The following is a 27,949-nucleotide window of genomic DNA, read 5'->3' as shown; positions in this document are numbered from 1 at the left end:
TCTTCGTGATGCTCCTGCCGGATTCTTACTCCAGTGATGGATTGGTAGAAACAACCTTGGAGATAAGTGAACAGAAGGGGAAGCCCTTCTGTGATGTGACAGAGATCTTTGATGCGACCTCCTCGAATGTCGTTCTGGGGACGCAGATGGTGAATGCGTCGAAGGTCGTCTCGAGGAATGAGAGGATGTGTGCCGTGACGCTGATTCTGTCACCAAAACAACTGAACCTTCTCCAGACCTCACTGATGTGGGTCTCGACGTCGAGCGTATAACCTGCTCTGACGGAGCCCTTCTCGACGTCGACCTTGACCTCCTTCTAGACGTCGAAATATCTAGATCCTTGGTCCTGGATCGAGGCTCCTCTTTTCATTGTGCCCAAATACAGCCAGGAAAACTGAAGCAGGAGATGATCAGACCAGCATACCTGTACAGGGCACTCGCACTGGACCGCTAAATTAGAAATGATATCATCAATAGCGTGTCCTGCTCTATGTGTGGGTCCCATCTCAACACGCGTTAGAATGAATGAGGCTAGGGTGTCCAGAAAACAGGGAGCCCAGGATCCTTAGCCTTCTCCAGGTGAATATTAATATCCCCTGGGATCGTAGCGTTCGCATAATTAAATTTAATAGGGGCTAGGCCCTGATCAAGAGATGATAAAAAAAAACTCCCACCTGGCCCTGCTGGGTGGTAGATTAATACAACAGAAAATTAGTGTTTAGGATTGGGGAGATGAGTCTAATACCTAGGGCTTCCGCACTGTTCTGTCCCTCCAGCTTAAATGTCTTGCATCCAAAACTCTTTCTGAGAATGATGCCAACACTCACTACCCCTCCTGCCTTCCCTGTCTGCATGCACACAGACATATTTACCCGGGATAACTAACTGTAAGTCGGGACAGAAATCCTCATTCATCCATGCCTCGATTAAAAATCCACTGGATTCTCAACTAGTAGAGTAAATGAGTCCAATGGATGTTTATGTATTGAGGTTGTGTTAATCAGGGCAGCTTTAAAAGGGGGAGGATACATAGACTGAGCAGCTGTGCCTATAGCCTTGTCCTTAATGGGAACAGGCTATGCCTGCAGTGAGCACAAGATGAAGGGCCTACACAATCAAGGAGGAATGGGGAACACGCAGTGTGCACCACCCCCCTCATAGCGTTCAGTTCTGAGGCTGAGTAGACAATTCTCTGAGTTCTATCCGAGGCAGGCACAGATGGCCTTGCCTTAGGTGCACTGGCTGAGCGCATCTGCCCTGGAGCCATGCTAAAGTAGAAATTAGAGACTACTCCTCCAATTCCTCAGAACACTATAGTGCGTCTCTCCCAATATGGCACTGTTCTCAATGCACAGTTACCCCCTCCCTTGCTCCAGTGCACCTCCCTCTCGGTAAAATGTGGTGCAAAAACCATGAGGAAATAGTTTAAAAATGTCACGGTGTAGGAAGGTAGGATCCTTCTACCACGGATACCCTCAATTTTGCACTGAGGTCTTGATTAGTAGGATCCCAGTCATTAGTCTGACTGGGATCCTACTAATCAAGACCTCAGTCAGTGTGTTTCTTCTCTAAATTGGCTACTGTTGTACCTCTATAAGTCCCTAGTATATTGGTACCAAGGTTCCCAGGGCATTGTTATACCACGGGTCTCCCATGGGCTGCAGCATGTATTGTACCACCCATGAGAAATCACTCAAACTGTAACTACAGGCTTGCCATTGCAGCCTGTGTAAGCTGTGCAAGCATTACTTACGACAGATATACGTTTCCTGAGGTCACTTCATTTAAAACCTATAAGTCACCCCTAAGGCAGGCCTTTCAATCCTGAAGGCAGGGTACTGGGTTATAAGTGTGAGGGGGATCTACTCAAGGAAGCCCCCAGTACTCCCTGTAACAGCCTTTCAGGGTCTGCTACCAAGGTAGTGCTGCTGCCGACCGCAGATACGGTTCTACCCTCCTGCTGCTCAGCTGAGCTCGAGCAGGGGAAGGTAGAACAATTTGTTTCCTGTCACAGGGAGGTGTGACTACCTACCAGACAGGACTTGGTATATTGTGCTCTGGCGCAAAACTGGACAAAGGACATGAGAGTATCCTTCCCTCTGCCCCTCCTCTGGGAGGGGCCCCTGACTCGTCCTAACCCCTTTTCTAGGGTATTTAAGGGCTTACCTATGGGTGGGTCCTCAAATTCATTGTGGGATAAGACTCAACCCTGAAACCACGTTAATCTTTGACCGTCTGGACACCTGGACTTCCCTGGACTTCACCTGGAACCAAGACTGCATCAAGGAAGCTTGGCCGTCTGGACACTTGGACTTCCCTGGACTTCACCTGGAACCGAGACTGCATCAAGGAAGACTCCTGCTGCTCCTGATCTTGCTGTTCTGCAAGTCTTCTTCATCATCTGTGTCTGTGCTTCTACCAGGACTTTCAACAGACCTGTGGGCATCAAGGACACCAGAAGTATTCTCCCTTGGAGTGAAGGCGTCACTCTCCAGCATCTGCAGGCACTGCAACAAAGCTGATTGGTATGTTGGCTCTGTACTCTAGAGATCTTCGGGTTACAAGAAGCTCCAGCCTCCAGCATCTCTTCCTTCCAAGATCTTCGTCCTCACCGCATCCTCTGCACCATGGGCCTGCATCTTTGGTGAGTTGCTCGAGGTCCTCTTGCGACTCCTGTGCCTTCAGCCTGTGGCTATTCTTGAGGATCTTCTTTGGCTTCAGTGGGCTCCCCTGCTTGCTCTGACTCTCCTGCAGTTGGTGAGTCCCTTGGACCTTGTTGGTCCCAACGCTGCTTTAATATCGTTTATCATGTCTGTTGCTGCCAAGGCTTGTTGGTGCTCCTGCTAGACATCGACCCCCTGTTTCTCGACTCCGGACGAGGGACAGCTCTTGAACAGCTCCTTGTCTCCCACAGCATAGCCTGGCCCTCACAGCTGCAGCGACAAGGTCACCGTCATCACTCCTGCATCTTCTGTCATCGGTGGTCATTGCTCTACTGTGCCTCCTGGTCACCTCCAAGTGGCATAGACTCTTCCTCTGCTTGTAGATTCTTCTCTTCAAGAATCCATCCTTGAATTCAACCGGACTCTTTCACCTTCTTCACCAGCGGCATCTTTCCTGAAGACCCCCATTGTGGTCTACAGCGGTTTCCGATGTCACTTCGCACCTATGAACCCGGGTTCCCTGGTGTAGGTTTCCTGGCTACTGGGGAATCCACGGGTGGGGTGACTCTCCAACCTTCTACCTTCCACAGGGTTTCTTCAGGGTCCACTGGGAAGGGTACTTCTTGAAAACTGCAACCACGGCTTTCTCATTGACTTGCATTGAGTATGCAGCTGTGTTTCCACTCTGCACACAGCCTCCGAGGGGTTCCTGAGTACTTGCCTGGGGTGGTTCCTTGTGTTCCCAGCTCTTCTGAGTCTCTTGGTCCAAGTCCCGACTTCGGTCGCAGTTCACATTCCACTTCTTTAGTATATGGTTTTGTCTCCCCCTGGAGACCATTGCATATTTTTGCTTACTTACCTGTTCACAATTGAAGTATTGTATCTCCGGTTCGGAGATATACCAATGTGTTAATGAGTGTGTATAATGAATAGACCTATTTTTATAACTACACTGTGTGGTTCTTTTTCTTTTGACCTACGCTATATGATTAGTTCTGGTAAAACAAGCTGCTTAACATTCCTTCGGGACTAAGCCTCCAGAGCTATTACTTAGAGAGCTTTCTATGGTTGTCTAAGACCACTAAAATGTATGTGTTGTCTGGATCAGTACAAGGTGCTTCACTTAAATAAATGTGCACCATATACTAAGCCAGCCTCCTAAAGGCATGTTATGTTCACCAACTGCAGTGCCAGGCTGGCAGAAGAGAACATCATGTTACTGAAGGTATCCCAGCCTTTTTGATTCCCTATCTGATTGAGTGGTAGGAAATGGTGGCACCAGGGAAGATCGAGGTCGCTTGACCGGCGCCACTACAGATCTGTCAGTTGATCCTTGGGGCCTGCCTGGTGTCAAGGGCAAACCAGCTGGCGGAAGACCAGTAGGAGCCTGACCTGGACCCGTGGGGCCCAATGGTGCTCCAGAAGGGTTGGGCTGCCCAAAAATGAGGTACATGGCCTCAAAAAGTCTTTAAGCTGGGTGGGGGTTACGCTGATTACCGGAAATTCAGGGAGTCACAGACTCAACCATAGAGCTAGGCCTTGAGTGCCAACGGCCCTGCGACACATCTGAAGACTTGCACTGGAAAGTCGAATACCTCTTCGACTTCTTTTTCAACTTTTGGGACTTCCACGATGACTTACAGTGGGACAACAATCACTTGGTACGACTTTAAAAATAATATTGTGACCTTCCTCACAACCGAGACCTGTAGCATTGTGAAGTCGATTAATGTCAGGCGACGAGAACTTGAGGATGTGCACCCTCAGCAACTTAGGGTTCATGGCGCTCCAGTCCTCGCATAACTTGGCGTCGTAGACTTGCACAAGACACCAGGGACAAACTCATTCAGGCCCAAAATTAACATCTGTCAGTGACAGGCGCCCCATGGTTTAAACCTGGCCTTATTGGTGGACATCTTGCACACCAGGAGACAGTCTCTCAGAATCTTCGACAAAAGGTCAAAAAAAGGTCAGTCAAACAGTATCTGGTGGTAGCCCTTATCCGGATCGAACGATGCCAATGATACCTCGCGGAGCCGAAGGACCCCACCTACCAGCGTGAAGGGGTACTGCGCAACACAAATTTCTCAAACCAGTCTGACGCTTGTGAAATATGCTAAGGTAAAGAATCCGCAGATAGAAATCTCTATCAGATAGCTGTTTAGCAATAAAATTGCTGGTAAAAATGCATAAATAAAGTATCTTTCAATTAAGAAAGACCTTTGGTAGGAATAATAAAAATAATGTATTATTATATGCACCTTAACCAGTTTTATTGCAGGGTTGCCAGTATGAAAAAACCAAATAATCACAAAAAGCATTCAGAACTATATAAGCAAGCCATTTTCATTACGTGTATTGCACTAAAGACATGGAATGGATAAAATGGTTTATCAAAGCTGTTCCACCTCACATGTTCCATGATTCTATGATGCAGTTAACAGGATAGTTGACATGCTATTTATTTTAGTAACTTTACCTGTTCATTAATATATTCCAGATTCACCAGCCTGGCATTCCAGAAGTCAATCTCTGCAGCTGGCAGTGGGTTTAGACCATCGAGAAGAGGTTGAGCAGAATCTTTGCTCAAAACATCTCTTATTTGATGAGACCAGTCAATAATTACAGTCTCAATTGCATGAAGTAATGCAGAATCCATATAAAGAGCAGGTCTGAAAGACAATTATAATTATAGAAAAAACAGTTAAGTATTTGTTTTTAGAAGGGTTACTCAGCCACCACATTATACATATTACACATCAGGCGATAGTGATTGAACAGTTATGGCTATGTCTCAATTTACACTGAAACAGTTTATTTAGATCTCATTACAGACAGCTTTAGCTATTTGGCAAAACCAATTGTCACCACTGCACACTCTACAACACAGACATGCATGTACATAATAGAAAACAGCTACTGGTCAGCCCTCTTCATGCATTAGTTACATGGGCTGTCCAATACACTTTGAATCTACTCTTTTTCAATAAGGAAAACAATCTTTACCTCTCTCTCTCTCAAAGGCTCTTTCATACAGGCGTCCAGCTGCCGAAAGAGCATGGCATCAAACACACAAAGCCCTTGACTGCCATCAACAAGACTGGTGAGATGGTATAGTTTCTTACCTTTAACTCCAGTTCTCTCATAGGGGTATTTCCAGGATAGTCAAAAGCATTAAATAGTCCCGTCCGCTTGCGGGGGACCCAGGAGCACTTTTTCCAAGATATTTTCTTAAGCTCTGAGGTTCGCCTTCCTTCAGGAAGGCATTGAAAAGTCACTTAATAAAGACATAATGCGACGTCGAGAGGAGGTATGGCGCCGGCATGCTCTCCGTTGATGACTGGCTCAACATGGTATACACCCAACGCTCAACATCAAGACACACTCGAGCGACGTCGAGACCTTCTTCACACCGCCTCCTGACAACAGGAGATGCATCGACGTTGAAGGACTCCGACTCGCCATCGCCAAGAGGTGGGCACTTGACGTCGAGAGCAAAACGTTGACAGAGGTGGGCGACATCAAAAAGTAATTTGGCATTGAGACCAAGACGATGACGACAGGGGTCAACGTTGAGAAGCAGATAAACGCTGAGAGCGAGAAGATGACAACAGAGGTCGACGCCGAGACGGTCATCGACGTCAAGGAGACCTATGAAACCCTCCAAACGAAGGAGAATCTATTCTTCATCAGATTCTTGCTCCAGGTCTCCTTTTCTGGTAGAGGTACCATCGTCACCTAAATCGGTTTCTTCTTCGCCAGGCTCACCTGCTCCTCCAGCTCCTCTGCCACCATTACAACCAATCTCTCCACCTCCTGTGGCTCCACAGCCTCCAGTTTTGCCACCACCAGCTCTGCCGGCACCTATCATTCCCCCTCCTCAGGTGCCTCAGGTGCCTAGCACACCAGTTCCCAGGAGATTGCGCTCAAGGACTCGCCATCGCTCTCTGATGGCCATCATCCATCTGGGCATTCTGCCACTAGGTCACGACACTCTTGTTTGCATCACAGATCAAGATCGCATTCCCACCATCATCACCATACGGATACGTCCTCTTCCACCAGGGAGTATTCTCCCACCTTTTTGGACACTCCTCAGCTCCATTCCTCACCAATTGATGACATCAACACCTTTCAGGAACTTCTTGTTAGAGGTGCAGCTACATTGAATATATCAATGGCGGTTTCAACGCCATCAACATCGGTGATCTTTGAAACACTTCACCAACGCACAGCCTCAAGACCTTTACTCTCTCAAGTGCCAGGATTCCTTGAGCGAGCCATGGAATTGTACCTCACAACAGCTGTAGCAAAGTTGGCACCCTCCGTATTCCAAAAGAATTATCGGCCTCTGGAGCAGGATCCACTTTTTGCGCGCACAGACGCTCCACCAGACTCTGTGGTGATTTTGGCTGCCCGTAAATCTCAAGCCACGTCCCCGTCTGCCACGTCTCCTCTGGATAAGGAGAGTTAGAGGTTAGACTCATCGGGTCGCAAGGTCTGTAACACGGCGGCTGCAGCCAGTGCAACAGCGCTCGTGGAGAGATACGATCGAGCCTTGTGGGATTGCATTCTCCACTTTGCAGATCAGCTTCCAAAGGAACGCCAGGAGGATTTCCTGAAAATTGTCTAGAAGGAGCCATGGTCTCTAACCAGATCATCAGTGCTGCGGCAGATTCCTCGATTCTGACTGCTCACAGTTACTGCCACAGGGTCCCCATACATAGACATGCTTGGCTCCGACTGACATCACTGAAGCCTGACGCTTAGCTGAGTATTCAGAACTTGCCTTTTTCTGGTTCCACTCTGCATGCCTACGACGAAACATCAAGGATGAAAATGGAGATGGGTACCTTAAAAGCAGTAGGGCTTGAGAAATCGAAGGACCAGCGATGCTCGTACCGGCCCTACCACCGCTGTTTGCCTTCTTAGAAGGTTCAAACCCCTCAATGGCAGACCGGAAGATCGCAACAGTATCAAAGGGACTACCAACCTCAGCGCAAGCACCAGAGAGGACATACTGCACTGTCGTGTAGTTCCTATGAGAAATATACAGGATCTGCGCGTTTAGACAACATACGCTGTAGGATTGGTGTCAGACAAACCCTGATCACCCCCACCGGGTATGTTGGCTCTTTTTGTACCAACTAGCTAACAGTGCCACTAGAATCTCCTCTTGCCAAGGAGAGAATAGTTCTTGGCAACCATGACAACCCTGATCCCTTAGAAATGTGGAAACAATATACTACCTTTCGCTCAGTCACTCGTGCTTACTTAGTCTGTCTCAGAGATAAACACAGAATAAACAGGCTGGGCATTTTCAAAAAGAATTTATTTAACTGTTGTTATTCTGGTTTAGAATAGATGAGCTGCAACAACCGTTAGGCAGTATAAGATATAAATGATTAGCAGTACGATGAAGGTAAATGGATGTATAGCTCTACCATCTTACTACAGTCATGAATACATATGAAAATATAAAACACATGATAAAAGATGCGTACTACTACGATGCCTCCCTAAGTAGATGTACATAAGTGTACCTAGCCTGTGTGTAGGTGTTAAGCCAAGAATCCCTCTAGGATTTAGTCAACCCCATTACCTGAAGTGAGAGACTGTGGGTGTCACAGCTGCGCGGAGCTACGGGCAGAGCCAGCGTCGGCTTTAAAACACGAAGCGTCAGAGAGGAAAGACGCTTCGCGTTCTAGTTGTTGATTCGTCGTGGTTGCTTCCGGTTCACTGGAGTCTCTTCCGGGTTGCGCTCGGCGGTGAGAGTATCGCGTCTGGAGCTGAGAGGGTGTCTTCATTGGAGCCAGGGAGGTGTCGCTGTGGCTCCGCATTCCGAGTACCTTACGGCGGCATTTGGATTCTAACAGGATTCCTCTTCAGTCTTTGGGCCTTTGAATGCAATATGGTGGTAACGCGCTAGTGCTCCTGATGCAGTCGCGCCCCTCCCTTCCCCGCCCGTACTTCTCACGCAGTTTTCGCCTATTCTAATGAGGACTTGTTCTTTAGCTGGCCACGAGCGTCTGCATTCTCCTTCTGTGCACTTTCAGTTTATGTTTTTGGGCAACTATTGTATTGCAACCTTGTGAGGTATATCTACGTTTTCTATGGCAACTTCTGTGTGACATGACCAACGAGTTTTATAGATGTTTTGGTTCACCACAATAGCACCTTGACTCCTGAGGCAAGGAGTTACACTTATATGTTTGCTAAAGATTTGTGACAATGCAGGCAGTGCTGGAGCCTTGTCATTCATAGGGCAGATTGTGCAGTTAACAATCTAATCGCCCATATTTTTATTCCATTATAAAGTATAATTTGATTCTTGCCTGCTTGGAAAAAAGAGAGGGTAAGGCATAGTGATGCTATTCCACCCTGGTACACTTTTAGATAACATACATACTAGTCATTAATGCTACTTTTTTTATTTAGGAAATTCTTTACAGCGTACCATTACCAGTATATATATTGTGGACACAAGTGGAAGAGGGGAGTATACCAGGTAGAATACTTTTGGCACATAAACAAACATGTATATGTTTTCTCACACATAATTGTCCAGCAGTTGATTTAGTCTTCTGTTCGCAGGAGTCCTTCTGGATCTCGGTGTCTCCCCTCTTCCCCTTACTCACTGTTTCCGCTTTGACTTTGTTGGGTGGACTAGTGGCTAGGGGAAGTTGGGACTTATTCATCCGGCCCTCACCTCCTGCCCCCGCGGAGACCTCAGGTGAGCCTGACAGTGGGACCCCGTCCTGGTCTTGAGTTGGACACCCCGCGAGGGAAGTTAGACCACTGCGAGCTGGAGTGTCTGCATGCAGGAACCTCAGCGTCTCTGGTTAGAGTGTCGGCTGGGAAGTCTCGGTCTCTTCTGTCTATCTTAGCAATATGTGATGTATATATACCCATAGGTCTCCCCAGGGGTCCTACCTTGCTGTATTACTGTGTCGGCCTAAGGATGACTTTGGGCATGAACTTTGTTCACAGATTTTATATAGGAGATGGTAGTCCTGCTGTGCTTCCAAGAATCCTCATGCATAATGTATGAGATTTCAAACTAGGGAAAACTCGCGTTCGGAATGCAGTGTAGTATCTAGATAAAAGGTCAGTCCCTGTAAATCGTGACAAGTGCAATGTAGGAAGAGCATCTAGGTGAAGGGTAATGAGATTACTGGGGCCTATATAATGGTACCTATATGGAATGTAATACCCACTCTTCTTCCGAATGGACGGCATAGTTAAATTATAAAGGTACTACTAGACTGACTAGATACTGGTACGCAAATAGTAAAAACATTAGTTATTTTTCGTGCTTAAAAACAATGTTTAAAACGTTAAAAAATGTTCTAGAAAAAACAAAAAGTTCTAAAAAGAGGTAACAAAAAAAAGGAAATTGACACTCTAGCTATAGCTCTAATCTGTCCGTAGGTATAGTTCAAACTACTACAAGCATTTGAAAGCCATGCATGCTCAAAAAGAATGTCAATTTGGATACTGAGTTCCAATTTTCTGTTTGTTTTCCAAAAGTGAAATTTTTTCCCAGCACATGACAGGCCAAATGAGTCAAAAGTTTATTTGTCCTGGCTAGTAGCCTCAACATTCTTGTTGCTTGCCTTCGCAGTCAGTGGTCCCTGTAACACCTTGCATATTATGTCAATTGAGCAAAGATGATCTTCTATACTGTCCACAGCCGGTGCTGGGGCGGCCTGTGCGCCATCCAAGGCCTGGGTGTCAGAGGAGGAGCCGGTGTCCATACCAACAGGAGCAGATACTACCTGTGGTGGCTCTAGGAATGTCGGCATCAACATAGGAATACGCTGGGGACACTGGAGAACATAGGCCGTTGTCGGGTCCAATAAGGTATCAAAGTCCGGTTGCGCACATGATAGGAGTGTCAGACAGAGATCCAACACGCATTCTTCTCCACAAAGCAGGCATCGGAGGACAGGTAAGATGCAGTCCATTCAGACTGGTCTAAATGACAAGAAGCACTTGGTACTCTTAGGCGAGGTGTGCCTAGAAGTTGCACCATGCAATCACAGTATTTTCTCTACAAAAGTACTGTTTCCATCTCCTTAGTGACTCAGACTTCCATTGCGTAGCAGAAAAACGACAATCAGGATACCTGCTATTAGGAACAGGATCAGAGGCAGCCCTCCAAATATGCTTCCAAATATGGAGTGTATAAAGTTTGGTATAACTCCGAGGACCGTCTGAAAGGTGCTTAACAGTCCAGAACCTATGTTCTTAAATAGTTGGACAAGGCCTGTCGTATCAGACATGTTAAAGATACGATTTACCATTTCTGCGAAATGGAAAGGGCAATTTTTATGTATTAGTGCCTGTATCTCTGGCGAAGACTTGAAGATCAAAAGTCTCTTGAGCGGAGGTTAAGGGCACGGGTTTCTGTAGAAACAGGCTTTCATTCTGCTCAAAGTATCAAACCGTATTAATGAAACATTCAGTGAAGGCAATACCAGCGCCTCCCTGATTGTATGTGTTGGTGGAAACAATACTTGCATACAGCAAGTAACCCTGGAACTCATGGGGGGCGGAGCTTGACTGAGCTCAAGATGGCTGCGTAGTTAGTGAGTTCCGTTAAGCCATCAGAATATCCAACAGGAATCCTGCATCGGAGCTGCAAACAGTGAAACTACCTGTAATCCGAGGGAGTGGGACGGGAGCCCCGTCGATCGGCCTGCTTGGGAGACTCCGTGGGTAAGCGGAAGAGTGAAACTCGGAAACGGGGAGAAATCCTGGACGCGGCCCATCCAAAGCCGACGACACACAAGGGCGGGCGGCGTAAACTGAAGGTGTGAAGACGGCCAGTAGTGGTTCCCGAGCGCATGCGGCTGGAAATATCGCCGAACTGGTAGGGAAGCGCATGGTCCATGAAGCTCGCACTGCTAACCCTGTCCTGAGTGCCCTGTAGTGGGAAGCGAGTAACCCGGGGTGGCACAAGGGGCGAAGCCTAGTTCGGTGGCAGCACAGAGCACCCTTGCAGCCCAGGGGCAGAACTGAGATAGATTGTGACTCCAACGGCGCACCGAGGAAACGTACCCCCGGTATTGTGCTGAGAAGCGACGCGCGACTGGGGCGCTGCTGCGTGCCAAGCAAGACATTGGGGCAACCTCCCCTCTTGATGGGATCGTGCCCGGCTGCCAAAGACGCAATCATCCGGAGGAAGCCAATTGACACGCGTATGCCTGGCAGGGAGCAGCGGCCCTACGCTTCGGATTAGAGCATAGCCAGGGAGCACAAGACAAACAACCAATGCCAGTTCTATATGATCTATAGGAAATAATTCAGGTGTGCAAAGGAAGTGCAAGCAGCTACGCAGGGGGATATGCAGTAGGTGAGGCAGGAAGAAAGAAGATATGACCCTGCTTGTTAGCAGTTGAGTGGTGAGAACTATATATTAAATCAAAACAGCAAGGGGAAAACAGAAAGAAAAAGAAACGGAAGGAAAATTACAACAAACTTTACTTCCACAGAGGAGACACGGAACTCCACCAGGGCGCACTACTACTGTCCGTGTAAAGAGAGATACGCACTGAACTGCATTGCCCCCTGGGCGACAAGGCTTATAACTGTACGCCTACCTGAAGCGAGCAGCTAGTAGTTGTCTGGAGTCACCTGGGACTGTGTAGCTAGTCCGTGATGGGAAAAGGGCAAAAGAGATAGCCTCGGAGGCACACGAGAGGCATGAGCATGCACAGTGTCTGTCGGACGCCACGCCAGCCACGAGGCAAGGGTTCTGCCATGGGCAAAGTGGGCAAAACACAGCCCAAGCTGCACTTCGAACAGCAAAAGTCGATTCTAACAGACACAGAGGCAGACCAGGTGACACAAACTGAAATGGCGGAGGCATTAGAGGGAGACATACAGCACATCCTAGCCGCAATGCAAAAGAGCTTGTCCACAACAGATGGTAAAATAGACTCATTTGAATACCGCATAGATCGTATGACCGAGCGCCTGGACAAGCAGGCCGAGCGGCTGGATATGACGGCGAGACGAGTGATGGAAGTAGAAGAGGCCCAAACAGAGACGGTTATCGCGCAAAAACAGATGGGGAGGCTGCTAAGCACATTGCAGGACAAGGCAGAGGACTTGGAAGCTCGATCCCGGAGAAGTAACATCCGAAGTACAGGCCTTCCGGAGACCACCCGTATGAGTAACATGGAAGTGTATGTAGAGGAACTACTGGTATCGCACTTAAGCCGGGAAACCTTCTCACCCATGGTGGATCATGCACACGAATCATTGGGCCCGAGGCCTCCACCAGGTGCCGCACCGAGACCCATAATAGCTAAACTGTTGAAACATAGAGACAGAGATGCGGCGCTGAGGGTAGCCAGAGAGAAACAGGATTTGCAGCATGGTGGTTCCACAATATCACACTTCCTGGACTTTACAATGAGGGTGCAAGAAGTGCGGAGACAATTTGTCTCCCTGAAGCGACAGCTGCGTGAGCAGAACTTAGACTATGCCATGGAATACCCAGCACGATTGAGGGTTAATATGCATGGGAAATCCAAGATTTTCACAGATCCCAAGATCCTGCAGAAAGCTCTCACAGAATGGACAAAAAATGGAGAGACGCAAAGAGGCAGATGAAAAAGAAGGTGCACATGGTGAAGATCTAGACGAACAAGACTAAATGAGACACCACACATACTCTCAGCTCAGCTTCTGGAATTCTGGGGGAGGGGGTGTTTTGATGCATTCGTATTGCATTGTTGGCAAGGGGTGGATAACTGCTAGAATGGAGCGTGCATATTTTCTTTAAACATAAAGATAGAACAGCTAGACGACTTCATAGCCAGATCGACAATTTAGTCAGAAAGAGGTTCCAAGGTGATGTTATTATTTAATTGGATACAAGAGTTAGAAGTCGGATGTAATATTATAGTTTAGATGGCAAGGTTATGACACCTAAAATTCAGTGGTGTAGTTAAGGGCGAGCCGGCAACATCCGCCCACGAGTGTGATCTACACCATGGCTGAAAGTCAGAACTGTTATTTGATCGAAACAGTAACATTGGATTGTTTCAACATTGTTGTAGGGGGGAGGCGAGTAACCGACTATACAAAGTTGGGGAGTGCATAGCGTGGGAGGAGGGGGGTGTTAAGAGACCTAGTGTATTGGCAAACCCTAAGACAAAGTGGCTAGTTCCTGGCCTGCAGTGTACAATGCAAGGCAATAGGGGGCGAGGGAACAATAAGTTAGTCATACATGGCACAAGATTAATTAAAGTCGCTAAACAGGGTGCAGCGCCAGGACAGTAGTGTGAAAATGTTAACATGGAGTGTCCGCAGTCTTAATGACTATAGGAAACTGCGAAAAGTAACTGCCTATCTTACTTTTCATGGAATAGACATTGCGCTCCTACAAGAGTCTCACCTGCCCACTAAAAGGAGAACGTTGACAAATAGAAGCTTACATGGAAATTTCCATGCAGAGGGGTTCACCACACACGCCAGAGCAGTAATAACATGGGTAGGCCCGAAATCGGGGATTAAGCTGGAGGTGCTGGAAACGGACCCGACGGGCAGATTTGCCATCTCTAGATGCTGTGGGAGGGGGCTAGACATGATAACTGTGAATATATATGGACCAAATTATGACAACCCACAGTTCTTCTTAGATCTATTGGAAAAATTATGTAAGTATGGGACCCTTCCCCAGATTTGGGGAGGCGACTTTAACTGTGTGATGGACCCGTCACTAGATCGCTTAGGGGCCCCCGCCAGATGCCCCTCAACAGCTGCCAGGGCTATTCTGGATGCGACTGCCCAGCTGGATCTGTGCGATGTATGGGTGGTGCACTCGCCCGGCCGGGGAGGTTACACGCACTATTCAGCTCACCATGATCTGCACACCAGAATCAACTACTGGTTCGCCTCAAGGGCGCTATACGCTCAGATCCGGACATGCGAGATTTACCCCCGCTCATACTCAGACCACTCCCCGATAACGTTGGTTGTGGATTGTCCACAGAAAAGAATCCCTCACTTAATTTGGAGATTCCCACCATACTCGCTGCTTGACAATGTATTCAAAACAGAGATGTATGAGGCTATAGACAATTTTTTTTATAGAAATATAGGCTCAGTAGACAAGTTTTCTACGGTATGGGACACTTTCAAAGTGTATATATGTGGAATTGCCATGGCCAAGCACTCAAGCGTCCTTCAAGCACTTAGAAAGCGACTTGCTGACCTGGAAGACCGATTGAAGTCGCTAGAGCAGGACACAGCGGATGCAGAAGTCAAACATATGGGAAAATATGCCACGGCCCGCATTTATGGGGAGGGAGAAAGACCGGGCACGGTCCTCGCCTCTCTATTGAGAAATAGGCGGAGATGGCTGGAGTGGCAGGAATACATAGAGAGGCTTGAGAAACCCTTAAGGACCCGGCTGAAGTAGCCAATAGATTTAGACAGTATTGTTCTGCATTATGACAGCAGGTGACAAAGAAATCCAAGACTACCTAGAGTATATTAAACTACCATGGCTGGCAGACGAATATAGCGAATACCTAATGAGGCCACTAGACGCTAATAAAATAGGAGCTGCGTTAACAAAGATGAGAGGTGGGATCGCCCCAGGTATAGACGGACTGACTGTTTCTTTTTATAAAGAGTTTAAAGACCAACTTATACCACATTTAATAACACTATTCAAAGAGATGAGCGAGGACGGACAGACGGCCCCTCTCGATGAGGGAAGCCTTAATAGTGACAATATTGAAACCCAAGAACCATCCCAGCGAGTGCTCATCGTACAGGCCGCTCTCGCTCCTAAACACAAAGATATATGCCAAAATTCTGGCCAACCGCATGGCCCCTTTGGTGCCACTACTGGTAGGGCCAGAGCAGGCAGGATTCGTTCCAGGGCGTAACCTGACATATAATCTGAGAACGGTGTTTGGGGCTATACAACTTACCAGGCCAGAGATAAAGGCTACCACTGTGTTTTTGGATATGGAAAAAGCCTTTGATTCAGTGGAATGCGCATACATGAGACAAGTGTTGAGACGAATGGGGCTGGGCGATATGTTTTTACAAATGATAGGAGTCCAGTATAACTTGCCCACAGCCAGAATCAGAATTGGAGACATGCTTACTACCCCCATTAAGATATCTAGAGGCACACACCAGGGGTGACCATTATCGCCGTTACTATATGCCTTGGCCGCAGAGCCCCTGGTCTGTGCCCTCCGTGAGTATCATAGTCATAGGGGAATACGCTTCCCAGGTTATCAACTAATCATATCCACTTATGCAGATGACACGCTCTGTATATAAGGGATCCAGAGTGCAATTTGTCTCCAGTACTTCGAGAGGTAGTCAAATATGGAGAGTTGTCTGGACTTAAGGTCAATTGGTCTAAGTCATTCATATTCCCGCTTACCCCAGTAGCAGAGCCTTTTGAACCTGAATACCTGCTACAGTGGACAACTGAGCCGGTAAGATATTTGGGTGTAAGATACATACCAACTCAGAAGTGGTCATTAAAGAGAAGTATGGGAGAGTAGTCAACAAATTAGAAGAGGATATAGAGCAAAGGAGCCGTCTGCCCCTTTCTCTGGTGGGACGGTTGTCCATCATGAAGATGGTCATTTTACCTAAGTTCTTATTTCTATTTACAAATTTCCAATGGTACTTCCGGGACTTTAAAAAAAAAAAAACAATCACATCAATGCTGGTTAAGTTAGCTTAGGCTGGAAAGCACGCAAGAGTAAGGTGGGATATACTAACGCTCCCATATGCCATGGGGGGTCTAGGCGCCCCAGACCTGGATTTGTACTACAGGGCGGTGCAAAGCTCGCACACACATCACTGGACCCATGAGATCCCTAGGCTTCCCCATTTACAGATTGAGAAAATGGTGGCTTCTCCCTCCCCACTACTGGCTCTAATATTTAAACCCCCATACAAAGAACTGGAGTCTTAGTCTTACCACACACGCCTGGCAGCATTTACTCAAACTGCAGGCAGGGGCCATACTATACTCCCCATTGACTCCAACAGAATGGTGCCACTGGTTGCAGATATGTAGAGAGAAGGGAGTAACCCGTGCTTTAGAATCAATAAACATTAAGACAATCGGGGATATGTTCATGGAGGGCAAAACGAGAGAGTGGGCTGATGTAGAGGCAGAAGGGCAAGAAGGCACAATGCTTACACGATTTCACTTTCATAGAGTGAGACAGGCATTGAAAGAAATGTTAGGAAACAAATTAATAGAACCACCAGAAGCTATGCAGCTACACAAGAGGCAATGGAACCAGGCTCAGAGGGTCCTAGTGAATGAGCATGGAAGACACCTGACAAGTTTCTAGGTAGGAGACACATTGCAGCAGAATGCCGATCAAGTAATTAATTTAAGACTAGACTGAAGGCGCTTGACTAACACTGCTGGTAGACTGGTGTTGTAAGATGACAGGTATGTCTCCCCCGCCAATAACACTGTATTAATGTTTAGTTTGTGGAACATGCTGGTAACTCTGACTTCAAAGCCTTAGCAACGTAGTACTTAACCATGTGTAATATTACAGTAAGATGCATTGTAATGTCATATTCTCGCCTCTTATATTATCTCCTATATATATTGCTAATTGGTACACATGTATATTTGAATGCCAATAAATAAATAAATAAAATAAAAAATAAAAAACCTGGAACTCACAGTTACCAGATATGTGATGCCCGGAAGCATCCCACAGCAACCTTCATCGTTCAGCATCAAGTAACTCCCATTTGAAAGTAGCCTGAACACTGGAGTTACCACGGCAGCTGGGGCACCCTTTAAGTGTCAGGATAAGTTTGCTACTGAACCGTTACAGCCCCCGTGAAGCATTATATCCTGGCATTTAATTGATCCACTTAAAGTATTCTCGTAGTTTGTACAGCTTAGAAACACTTCTTTTTCCCCACTCCGGCATCGAAATCTGTGCGGTAATTCCCAAGATTCCTTGATGAATTCCCTACCCATTTCTTCATATCTGCCTGCCTCCATTTGTTCAAGACAATATTGAAATTGAAAAGTAGTGACCGGAAGTGTTATGTGGCTATGGATTAACCATTCTGTGGACGGTGACTCTGCCACTGTAAAGGACAATCTGTCCAGTTTTTCAATGCGCAGCATTGTATACTTCGCTCCCCTTTGCGCCATTTCTATCTGTTTTTCTGTCAGATTGTACGAGGAAAACAGAGACGTGCTGTTTATTAAACACCACGGCACATAGCCTGCGTGCAATGATTGCCGCGTCCAGATTAATAACACAATAGAACGCAATTGTGATTGCCTGTCTTGTAATATGGACAAATCTTGTTCTAGTACATCAATAGCAGATGATACAATGTTGCTCAGTGAATATATTCTAGAGGTCGTGAACCCACTGTCGGCCACTGTTAGAGCTTTCTCTAGGTTTATACAATCTATTTCTCGTAATCTTTCCGCGGCCTCTTGTGATATTTTCCAGATCTCATTGTAGACTGCGTAATAGAAACGTTTGTGACGTGGCTTCCTAGGACCCTATTAAAAATCCTGTAGGTCCACTTCCTCTGAAAGTAAGGATAAGTGTTGTTTCACCTGTGTGAGTGTTGAGGTCATTAGCCAATCGAGGCATAACTTCCCAACACTGTATGATGTCACTACCCTTGGGTGTTGTACATAACGTGGATCTGGTCTATTGATACTAAATCCTTTTGTTTTACCCAAGAATCTTTCCTAAAAGTTATTGGTGTCTACGGGCAAAATCAACCATCCCTTCCAATCAGGGTCTGATCTTTTGTATTGTATGATATCATCTAGTGTAACCTCTTCATGTGATGTTATATTACCCTCCGTGTGTGATGGTGTGGGCATCCGAGGTGTATTCAAATCTTTATTCTTTGCTAATCCAAGGCAGGTCGTTTGTTGCACTATTTCATTCAAAAACATTATTTGCTGCGGAATAAGACATGCTCTAAATAGTGCCTCTGGGCCCGATTCACAGAACTAACTTAAGACAAAATCCTAAACTTACTACCATTTTGGTATTCACAGAAGACACTTACTCATTTTGGTATTCACAGAAGGCACTTATTAAGGGCTTGTTTACCAACATAAACACCTTGGCACTAGGATCAAGAGTCAGGAGATAAAAACAAGGGGAAGAACAAAACGAAATAAGGTCAGCAGAACAGAATATTTATAGCCTTCGTAAGAGAATGGGCTTGATGTACACAGGAAAACCATTCTAAAGTTGAGGTCTAAGTAAAGAGAGGACCTGGTTGCCAGATGTAGAGCATTTAATGTAAGTAATTGAAAGTAGTAATTGAAAATTTGAGCACAAGCATATCATTGAATTGTAGTGTGTGAAGAGTGACCTAAGGGTGATTTTTTTCAGTGCTATAAAAGATTCTTTGCCTAAGGCAAAGCCACTGCGCACCTACCCTCTGCAGGTGTCAATAGCCCGTGTGTGCATGCTGAAAATCCATTGCATGTCCAGAGAGACGCCCCTATACTAACCCCTACTCCCACTAGTAGGGTTCCCCCGAAAGGATAAATACTACACCACCCAAGCCCTTCAGGTTTGGACTGAGCACTCAATAACTGAGATGGAATCCCTGTTTGAAGATGGACAGCTACGGACCTATACCCAAATAGTGGAAAACTACGACCTCCCACGGGCCAATTCCTGCTACACAGGCAACTCTTAGACACCAACTCTTAGACAGCGGCAGTCACTGCTGGGGTCTAAATGAGGGGGAACCTCCAACACATCCGATGCTACATTCAATTCTGCTCATGGCAGCGGGAAGACACTTAGTTACTTGGCTTTATAAGGCTATCCGGGAACTGATCCTCAACCCACTACATTTGTTGCGACAGACATGAGAAACCGAAGTAGGATGGGTATTTAATGATAAAGAATGGGAGAAGGCACCAGAGTATCCAAAAAAGGTCACCAGAAACGCGCGCTTCAAGAACATCCAATTCAACATTGTCCAGAGCATACCTCACACCACAACGCCTCCACCGTTTTTACCCCAATACACACTTTGCATGAACCCGTTGTGAGAAGTTGGCCTGATATGTAGTGCTCACTATTCTAGTGATCACTGTGTATCATTCCAAACAACCCTTATTGATGATTGGTTGTAAGTCAACCTTATAGACCAGCTATCCTAGTAGCGTGGACAAGAGCAGTCTTCAGGCTAAACTCTAGAGGGCGTGTTAAGCCAGCTGTTTACCATCACATGTACCCCTTGAACGCCAAGTGAAAGGACACCACACAAGTTGTTATGAAAATAAAGGATATTTATTTATAACAAGACTACCCTGGCTCGTTATGAGTCAGGGAGCTAAGCACAATACAAAACTCTTAGGAAAATACTTCTGGTTGCACAATTTACACAAATGCCCGAAGGGCACGAAACCATTCCACTGCAAGTGGAATGGGAGAGGTTAGAAAGTTTAAAGTGACTGATTCCGGAGGAATCCGATCAGTGGGACTAAACGAAAAAGGAACTGGACACTTGTAGAGTGAACCTACGATGGAGCACCGAGATGCTCGAGTTACCTAGCCCCGAGGCTGCGGCTGCGTGGGGTTCAGCAAGATGTCGGGAGTCCTCGTTGTAGTCTCAGGAGCCTGAAAGAAGAAGTTGCTGGCAGGCGACCAGTGTCGATGTTCAGCGAGATCCAAGCCTGGATCGGTGATGAAGGAAACCTGAAAGCAGAGGGGACTCAGTTCTCAACCGCTAGCCAGCGATCGTGTGGGTACCAGGAAGGTACCGGATGAAGTCACCTCGACCAGGTGAGTGGATGACGTCGGACTCGGCTGTTCCTCGGACCAGGAGGCGCGGCGGCGACCAGGATGGAGGGCGAGCTGTCCCACGAAGGTGTCTGCTGTCGATGATGCTGGGCCCAGGAGTGGGGCAGCAGGTCTTGGCAGTGGCAGTGGCAAACCCACGCGGTGGAGTCAAGATGGCGTCTGGAGTGGACCAGGAGGGTCAGACCAGTGATGAAAGACTGTCGTGGTGCGTCGTGAAGAGGGCCACAAGCCGGTCGGCGAGTGGTCGGACAACGCGGTGAGCAGCAAGGAGCAGAAGGGCCCCCACGCAGATCTCGTGGATGCTGGGGAGGCAGACTTCGGTGCTGGAGCCGGTTAGGGCTTCTCAAACCCTAGGTGCACTCACTCGAGGGTCCCTCGGTGGGCGTGCTAGATAAGCGTCGTGCAGGTTCTGAAGATGGCCGGTCCCGCGGGTTTCGTCACACCTACGAATCTCAGCTGGGCTGACGATGTAGGTAGAGGTCAGAGATGGCAGGGAACCCGGGTCTCGTCGAGCTGGGCAGTCTTGATCCGTGGGAGAGACGTACAGCAAACCGCAAGCGCTTAGGTGGTGCCTGCTGGTGCAGGGTGGCTACTCCTTAGCCACAAGGGAGAGTCTTCAGAAATAGTCAAGAGTTCCTTTCGTGGAAAGTAGTTCAAGATTCAGAATTATCCAATTTGGGAAGGGGACTCGCTCCTACCTTTATTCTAGGAAAAGGGGCTGGCCCGTGACTAGGTCCTACCTATGGGTGGGGCCAGGAGGGGGGTGGTTACACCCCTATCCTTTGTCCGGCTTCGCCCCAGCTCAGGGGCAGGGTTGCCCCCGAAACTGGTTTGAGCCGGGCTATGCACAGTGAGCACCGGGGTGCCACTTGCAATCACCTTCCTTTCAGCCCTGCCTACCTGGGATACACAAACCCTGTCTGGGATGGTGCTAACACCGCCCTCGACAGGAAACCCTTTGTCCAAGCTCCCCTCGCTGGAAGGTCTCCCAGCAGCAGGAGGTCAGACTTGTGTCTGGTGGCAGCATCCATTTTGTGATGCTGAGGCTTGAGTCAACTTTAACCGGGGTTCAAGGTTACTTCCATGTCGTGCCCCTCTAAAAGGGGGGAATGCTAACCCCGTCGCCAAAATTGGCGAGGGGTTCGTGTTCCAATTCGTATGACACCTTACTCGACATGTGTGGGTGATGCGATGCCAGAGTTAGCAAATAACCGCGAGGATTATAATGCATTTTAAGGTAGTTGGCCCGCGTCACCATGGAACGGCTATTAGGATTTGGTTCCGCAAGCCGTCGACGGACTCAGCTCGCGCCAGAGCACCATCCCACATGATTCCCCGCACTCTGCCTTCAGGATTGATAAGGCCTGCCATAGGAGTGACTGATAGGAATCCATGTGTCCATTCTAGGGTTAGGTATAGGAATACTACACCTACAGCAACGGGTGATTACACCACCTTGCCCCAGCTGTCGTGCAGCCAGTTGTGTCAGATTTGGGCGGCCATCCAGGGGTGGCATAATACATGCTGCAGCCCCTGGTAGGCCCTGGGTACACCGATGCCCTGGATAACTGTGGTATGCTGATACAGGGACTGATAAGGCGGCCCAGTTCCAATTAGTGGATGCACCTAATGTACATGTGTGTTAATTTCGAGAGAGAACAGCTAGGCTGTGGGTCTGATTGGCAGGCCCACAGCCAGGGAAAGTCGTAAACCATTGAAGCAAAAAGCAAAACATCTGGGTGATCATAGGATTGCAGACCCTACTCTCCTACATGACCCCCCCCCAAACTTTGGGACAATAAGATAACCTTGACCAGGTGAGTCTCCTTGCTCTAAGTGGAAATACCTGGAGAGCCCATCTGCATTGCCATGATCAGTGCCAGGTCTATGCTCCACTGTGAAGTCCATCCCCTGTAGGGAAATGGACCACCTAAGTAGTTTGTGGTTTTCACCCTTCATTTGATTTAGCCACAAGAGGGGCTTATGGTCGGTCTGAATCTTGAAGTGAGTGCCAAACAAGTATGGCCTCAACTTCTTCAGGGCCCAAACCACAGCAAAGGCCTCCCTCTCAATAGCTGACCAATTCTTCTCTCTGGGGGTCAGCCTCCTGCTAATAAAAGCTATGGGCTGGTCATGACCATCAAAATTCAGCTGAGATAGAACAGCTCCCACACCCAACTCCGAAGCGTCTGTTTGGACAATGAATGTTTTGGAGTAGTCTGGACTCTTTAGGATAGGCGCTGTGCACATGGCCTGCTTTAGGTCATCGAATGCCTTTTGACAGCTTGCTGTCCACTGAACTTTTTTTGGCATCTTTTTACTTGTCAGATCGTTTAGCGGGGTCACAATGGATCCATAATTTCTGACAAATTTCCGGTAATAACCAGTCAGGCCCAAGAAAGCTCGAACCTGAGTCTGGGTGGTTGGAGGAGCCCAGTCCTGGATGGCCTGTATTTTGCTCTCCAATGGCTGAACCTGGCCTCCACCTACAAGGTGGCCCAGGTATACAACCTGTGTCTGCCCTATCTGGCACTTAGTGGCCTTGATAGTGAGGCCTGCCTTTTGCAGGGCCTCTAACACTTTTCTCAGGTGGACCAGGTGATCCTCCCAGGTGGAGCTAAAGACAGAGATATCGTCCAGATACGCCGCACAGAAGTCGTCCAACCCAGTGAGAACTCGATTCACCAGCCTTTGGAAGGTGGCAGGTGCATTTTTCAAACCAAAGGGCATTACCACGAACTGATAATGCCCACCCGGGGTAGAAAATGCTGTTTTGGGCTTGGCCTCCTCAGCTAACCTGATTTGCCAATACCCAGCTGTCAGGTCAAATGTACTTAAGTAGTTGGCCGAAGCCAACCGGTCTATAAGTTCATCTGCTCTTGGTATCGGGTGGGCGTCAGTCTTAGTGACTGCATTGAGGCCTCTGTAGTCCACGCAAAACCTCATCTCTTTCTTACCGATCTGGGTGTGAGGTTTTGGCACGAGAACTACTGGACTAGCCCAGGGGCTGTCCGAGGGCTCAATGACTCCCAGCTCCAACATTTTCTGCACCTCTGTCTTGATGCAGTCTCTGACATGATCAGGCTGTCGATAGATTTTACTCTTTACGGGCAGACTGTCCCCAGTGTCGACCTCATGGGTACACCAATTGGTCTGACTGGGTGTCAGAGAGAACATATGTCGAAAGGATTGAAGAACCTGTTTACAATCCTGTTGTTGATGTCCAGAGAGGCTGCCACAAAAGACAACACCATCTACTGACCCATCGTCAGGGTTCTGAGAGAGCAGGTCCGGGAGAGGGTCACTCTCCTCCTTCGGTCCCCCATCTGTGGCCATGAGCAAGCCCATGCCCTCCCTGTCGACATATGCCTTGAGCCTGTTTACATGGAGCACCCGGTGGGGGCTCCGGGGAGTTCCCAGGTCTACCAAGTAGGTGACCTCTCCCTTTTGCTCAATGATCGTGTGGGGCCCAGACCATTTGTCTTTGAGTGCTGCTGGGGCGCTGGCTCCAGCACCCACACCTTCTGTCCAGGCTGATACACAGTCAGGACAGCCTTTTGGTCGTGCCAAGCTTTTTGTAATTCTTGACTCGCCTCAAGGTTTTTAGATGCCTTTTCCATGTACTCAGCCATCCGCGAGCGGAGACCGAGCACATAGTCCACAATGTTTGATGCCGGCTTTTTGAGAGGTCTCTCCCATCCTTCCTTTACCAAACAAAGGGGTCCCCTTACAGGATGTCCGAACAGAAGTTCAAAAGGGCTGTAGCCAACCCCCTTCTGCGGGACCTCTCTGTAGGCGAACAAGAGGCAGGGTATCAGGACATCCCATCTCCGCCGAAGCTTTTCAGGTAGTCCATGAATCATCCCTTTTAGGGTCCTGTTGAATCTCTCAACAAGCCCATTGCATTGTGGGTGATAGGGTGTGGTGAATTTGTAGTTGACACCACACTCCTTCCACATAGCAGTCAGATATCCCGACATGAAGTTTGCACCTCTGTCAGAGACAACCTCCTTAGGGAAGCCCACTCTGGAGAACACTCCAACTAGGGCTCGTGCCACAACAGGTGCTGTAGTGGTCCTAAGGGGAATAGCTTCAGGATACCTGGTGGCGTGGTCCACCACCACCAGTATAAACTTGTGCCCTGATGCTGTCTGGGGTTCCATTGGTCCGACAATGTCGATCCCCACCCGTTCAAAGGGCACCTCCACCACCGGCAGTGGTATGAGGGGGGCCTTGGTCGTGCCACCTGACTTACCACTGGCTTGGCAAGTGACACAGGAGCGACAAAACTCCTTCGTATCTTCGGACATGTGGGGCCAGTGAAAGTGTGGAACAATTCTGTCCCAAGTCTTATTCTGGCCTAAGTGACCTGCAAGGGGAATCTCGTGGGCCAAGGTAAGAAGGAAACCTCTCAGAGACAAGGGGACGACCAGCCTCCTGGTCGCGCCAGGCTTGGGGTCTCTTGCCTCGGAGTACAGGAGTCCATCGTCCCAGTACACTTTGTGGGTACCTGTGGCGTTCCCTGCAGCCTCAGCAGCAGCCTGCTGTCTGAGGGGTTCAAGTGAGGGGCAGTCTAACTGTGGCTTTCCCAGGTCTTCCCTAGAGGGTCCCCCTGAGCCCAGAAACTCAACCTGATCAGGTTCAAGCTCTTTTGGCTCAGTTTCCCTTAGTTCTTTAAGGTCAGCCTCCTCAGAGACTTGATCCACGACCTGGGGCAAGGGGGAAGGCGAGGCCTTACCCTTACTGCTCCCTTTCTTGGATGGTGTCTGGTCCGTTCTTCCAGGATCCAGCACCTGTTCAGTGGGGCATCTTTTGGCCTGTGACCTGGTCACAGCAAGGACATGTGCTGGCAAGCCTAACATTTCCATGTGAGTCCTCTGCTCCACTTCTGACCATTGTGACGTTTCCAAATCATTGCCCAACAGACATTCTACGGGGAGGTCTGAACTAACCACAACTTTCTTCGGCCACTTACCCCTCCCCAGGAGAAATCAACAACTGCCATACTGTGATTGGTAGTGACATTGCTGGCATTGGTCACTAGGTAATCGGTACCTAGTATGATCTGTCCAGGGTCCACAAAGTTAGGCGTCACCATGGTGACACTGGCACAAGTGTCCCTGTAGGCCTCAGCCACTTTTCCATTGATCAAAGGCGTCTGCCTGTATTTGCCCAAAGTATTGGGACTGGCATCAGGGGACATATCCATATTCCCCGTACAGACAAGGACGGCCTGAGTGAGCGTGCCAACTAAGTCGTCACTCCCCTCAGTTCCCAAGGTTAACCCAACTAATGCCTTGGGAGGCGCACTACCACTGCTGACTGTACTAGGGGGTGCAGGTGCCTTAGGGGCTGCAGCGGCAGGAGTTTGCCCTCCTTTCTTGGTGCACTCACTAAACCAGTGAGTCTTACTTTTACAGTATTGGCACCACCTTTTTGACTGGCCTTCTGGAGTCTTCTTTTTCTGCTGTGAAGCCTGACCCCCACCCTCTTTGGTTTGTTGGGGGCCTGTCGAAGACTTCTGGTCATTTTGTTTGTTCTTGTTACTACCCTTTTGGTCTGCTTTCTTCTGACCACCCTGGTTCTGAGTCTGGTTCTGCTTGACCCTTGTTCTGACCCATCTGTCTGCCTTCTTTCCCAATTCTTGGGGAGAGGTCAGCTCCGAGTCGACAAGGAGCTGATGCAACAATTGGTTCTGACAGTTGTTTAAAATCTGTTCTCTCATGATAAGATTGTACAATCCTGTGTAATCAGTAACCTTGCTACCCAGCAACCAACCTTCTAAAGCCTTAGTGGCACAATCGACAAAGTCAGTCCAATCCTGAGACTGAATTTTCTGGGTGTCCCTGAACAGCACCCGGTACTGCTCGGTGGTTAAGCCGAACCCATCAATCAGTGTATTCTTTAGGACTTGGTAGTTGTTAGCATCCTCAGCTCTCGTAGTGAGGAGCTTGTCTCGTCCTTTACCTTCAAAGAAGAGCCACAGTATAGCTGCCCACTGACTTGGGGGGACGCACTGGACAGTGCAAGCCCTCTCCAAAGCAGTTATCCACTTGTGGATGTCGTCCCCTTGTTTAAAGGGGGGCACTATTTTACTCAGGTGTCTAGTATCTATACCCCTGTCTTTCTCTCTAATGAGAATGCTGCCACCAGTGGGATCTAACCCACTCAATTTCTGCTCTCGGGCCAAGGCAAGTCTTTCTTTGGCGAGGGCAAGTTCTTCCCGCTCGATCCTCAGATTGACTTCCCTCATCTTCGCTTCGTGCTCCCTTCTCTGAGGGGACGTCATTCCTCTCTGAGAAGATGCCTGAGAAACATGTGTTCGAACAGATCTGTTAGAGCCTCTCGAGAGAGACCTAGCTCGTCCGTTCCCAAGGTTAAGCCTGCTTGAGCGTGGGCCCGGGGCTCCCCCAGTTCCATTCTCATGCCTGCTTAAGTTGGTCCTTGTGAGCCTACTGACCACTACGGGACCTCCGTCTGCCTCGTCTCCTGCTAACTCTTCTTCCTCTTCCTCCTCACCATGGAGGTCGAGGTCAGGGTCACCAAGGGTTCCCTCTAAGGGAGGCATGTTCCCATCAGCATTAGGGGGGCCTGTGTTAGAGGACCTCCTAGCATCGTAAGTCTCTAAGAGACCTATCAGAAATGTGATGGTAGGGTTAGAACCCTGGTTTAGCTTCCTGGAGGCACACAGCTGTCTCATCTCCGTGAAGCTAAGAGCTGCATATCGTGACATGACCTGTGGAGGGTCAATGACCACTAAGGGAGTCTCTGCAGACTCTCCGTGGACCGACATGCTTTCTAGTGAGGTGTAAGTGATGCACCTACCTACACTATGTGTTTACCTACTGATCCCTTGCTAAGAGTTGTAGTCAGGGTGTGCTAAGCCCTGTTACACTACAACAGCTGGTTCAGTAGAACTCAGAGTATTCTAAGTTAAGTTATATGTACCTGGGTACTTATGTGATCTTTCAACTTGATGTTCTTAGGATACGTGTGTGGTAAAACAACAGCAAGCTCAAATCCCAACCGCTGCTCACCAATGTGAGAAGTTGGCCTGATATGTAGTGCTCACTATTCTAGTGATCACTGTGTATCATTCCAAACGACCCTTATTGATGATTGGTTGTAAGTCAACCTTATAGACCAGCTATCCTAGTAGCGTGGACAAGAGCAGTCTTCAGGCTAAACTCTAGAGGGCGTGTTAAGCCAGCTGTTTACCATCACATGTACCCCTTGAACGCCAAGTGAAAGGACACCACACAAGTTGTTATGAAAATAAAGGATATTTATTTATAACAAGACTACCCTGGCTCGTTATGAGTCAGGGAGCTAAGCACAATACAAAACTCTTAGGAAAATACTTCTGGTTGCACAATTTACACAAATGCCCGAAGGGCACGAAACCATTTACACTGCAAGTGGAATGGGACAGGTTAGAAAGTTTAAAGTTAC

At 48.1% G+C, this 27,949-nt stretch overlaps 1 protein-coding gene across 2 annotated transcripts in view; it reads right to left on the bottom strand.

Moving 5' to 3' along the window:
- The window catches only part of DNAH17 (dynein axonemal heavy chain 17), a 14,992,541-nt gene that overhangs the window by 14,391,867 nt on the left and 572,725 nt on the right, over positions 1 to 27,949 (bottom strand). The window contains exons 4-5 of one of the 2 annotated variants that reach the window (XM_085617471.1): positions 26,017 to 26,043; positions 5,143 to 5,335 (exon numbers count right to left, since the gene is read on the bottom strand). In XM_085617471.1, coding sequence (XP_085473597.1) covers positions 5,143 to 5,335; positions 26,017 to 26,043 — 220 coding nt within the window. The remainder of the gene's footprint in view (positions 1 to 5,142; positions 5,336 to 26,016; positions 26,044 to 27,949) is intronic. The other variant, XM_085617470.1, reaches the window with a different exon arrangement.

The sequence above is a fragment of the Triturus cristatus genome, chromosome 7 (genome assembly GCF_964204655.1).
Source record: "Triturus cristatus chromosome 7, aTriCri1.1, whole genome shotgun sequence".
NCBI classification, from domain to species: domain Eukaryota; kingdom Metazoa; phylum Chordata; class Amphibia; order Caudata; family Salamandridae; genus Triturus; species Triturus cristatus.
This window is presented reverse-complemented; position numbering and strand designations above follow the sequence as displayed.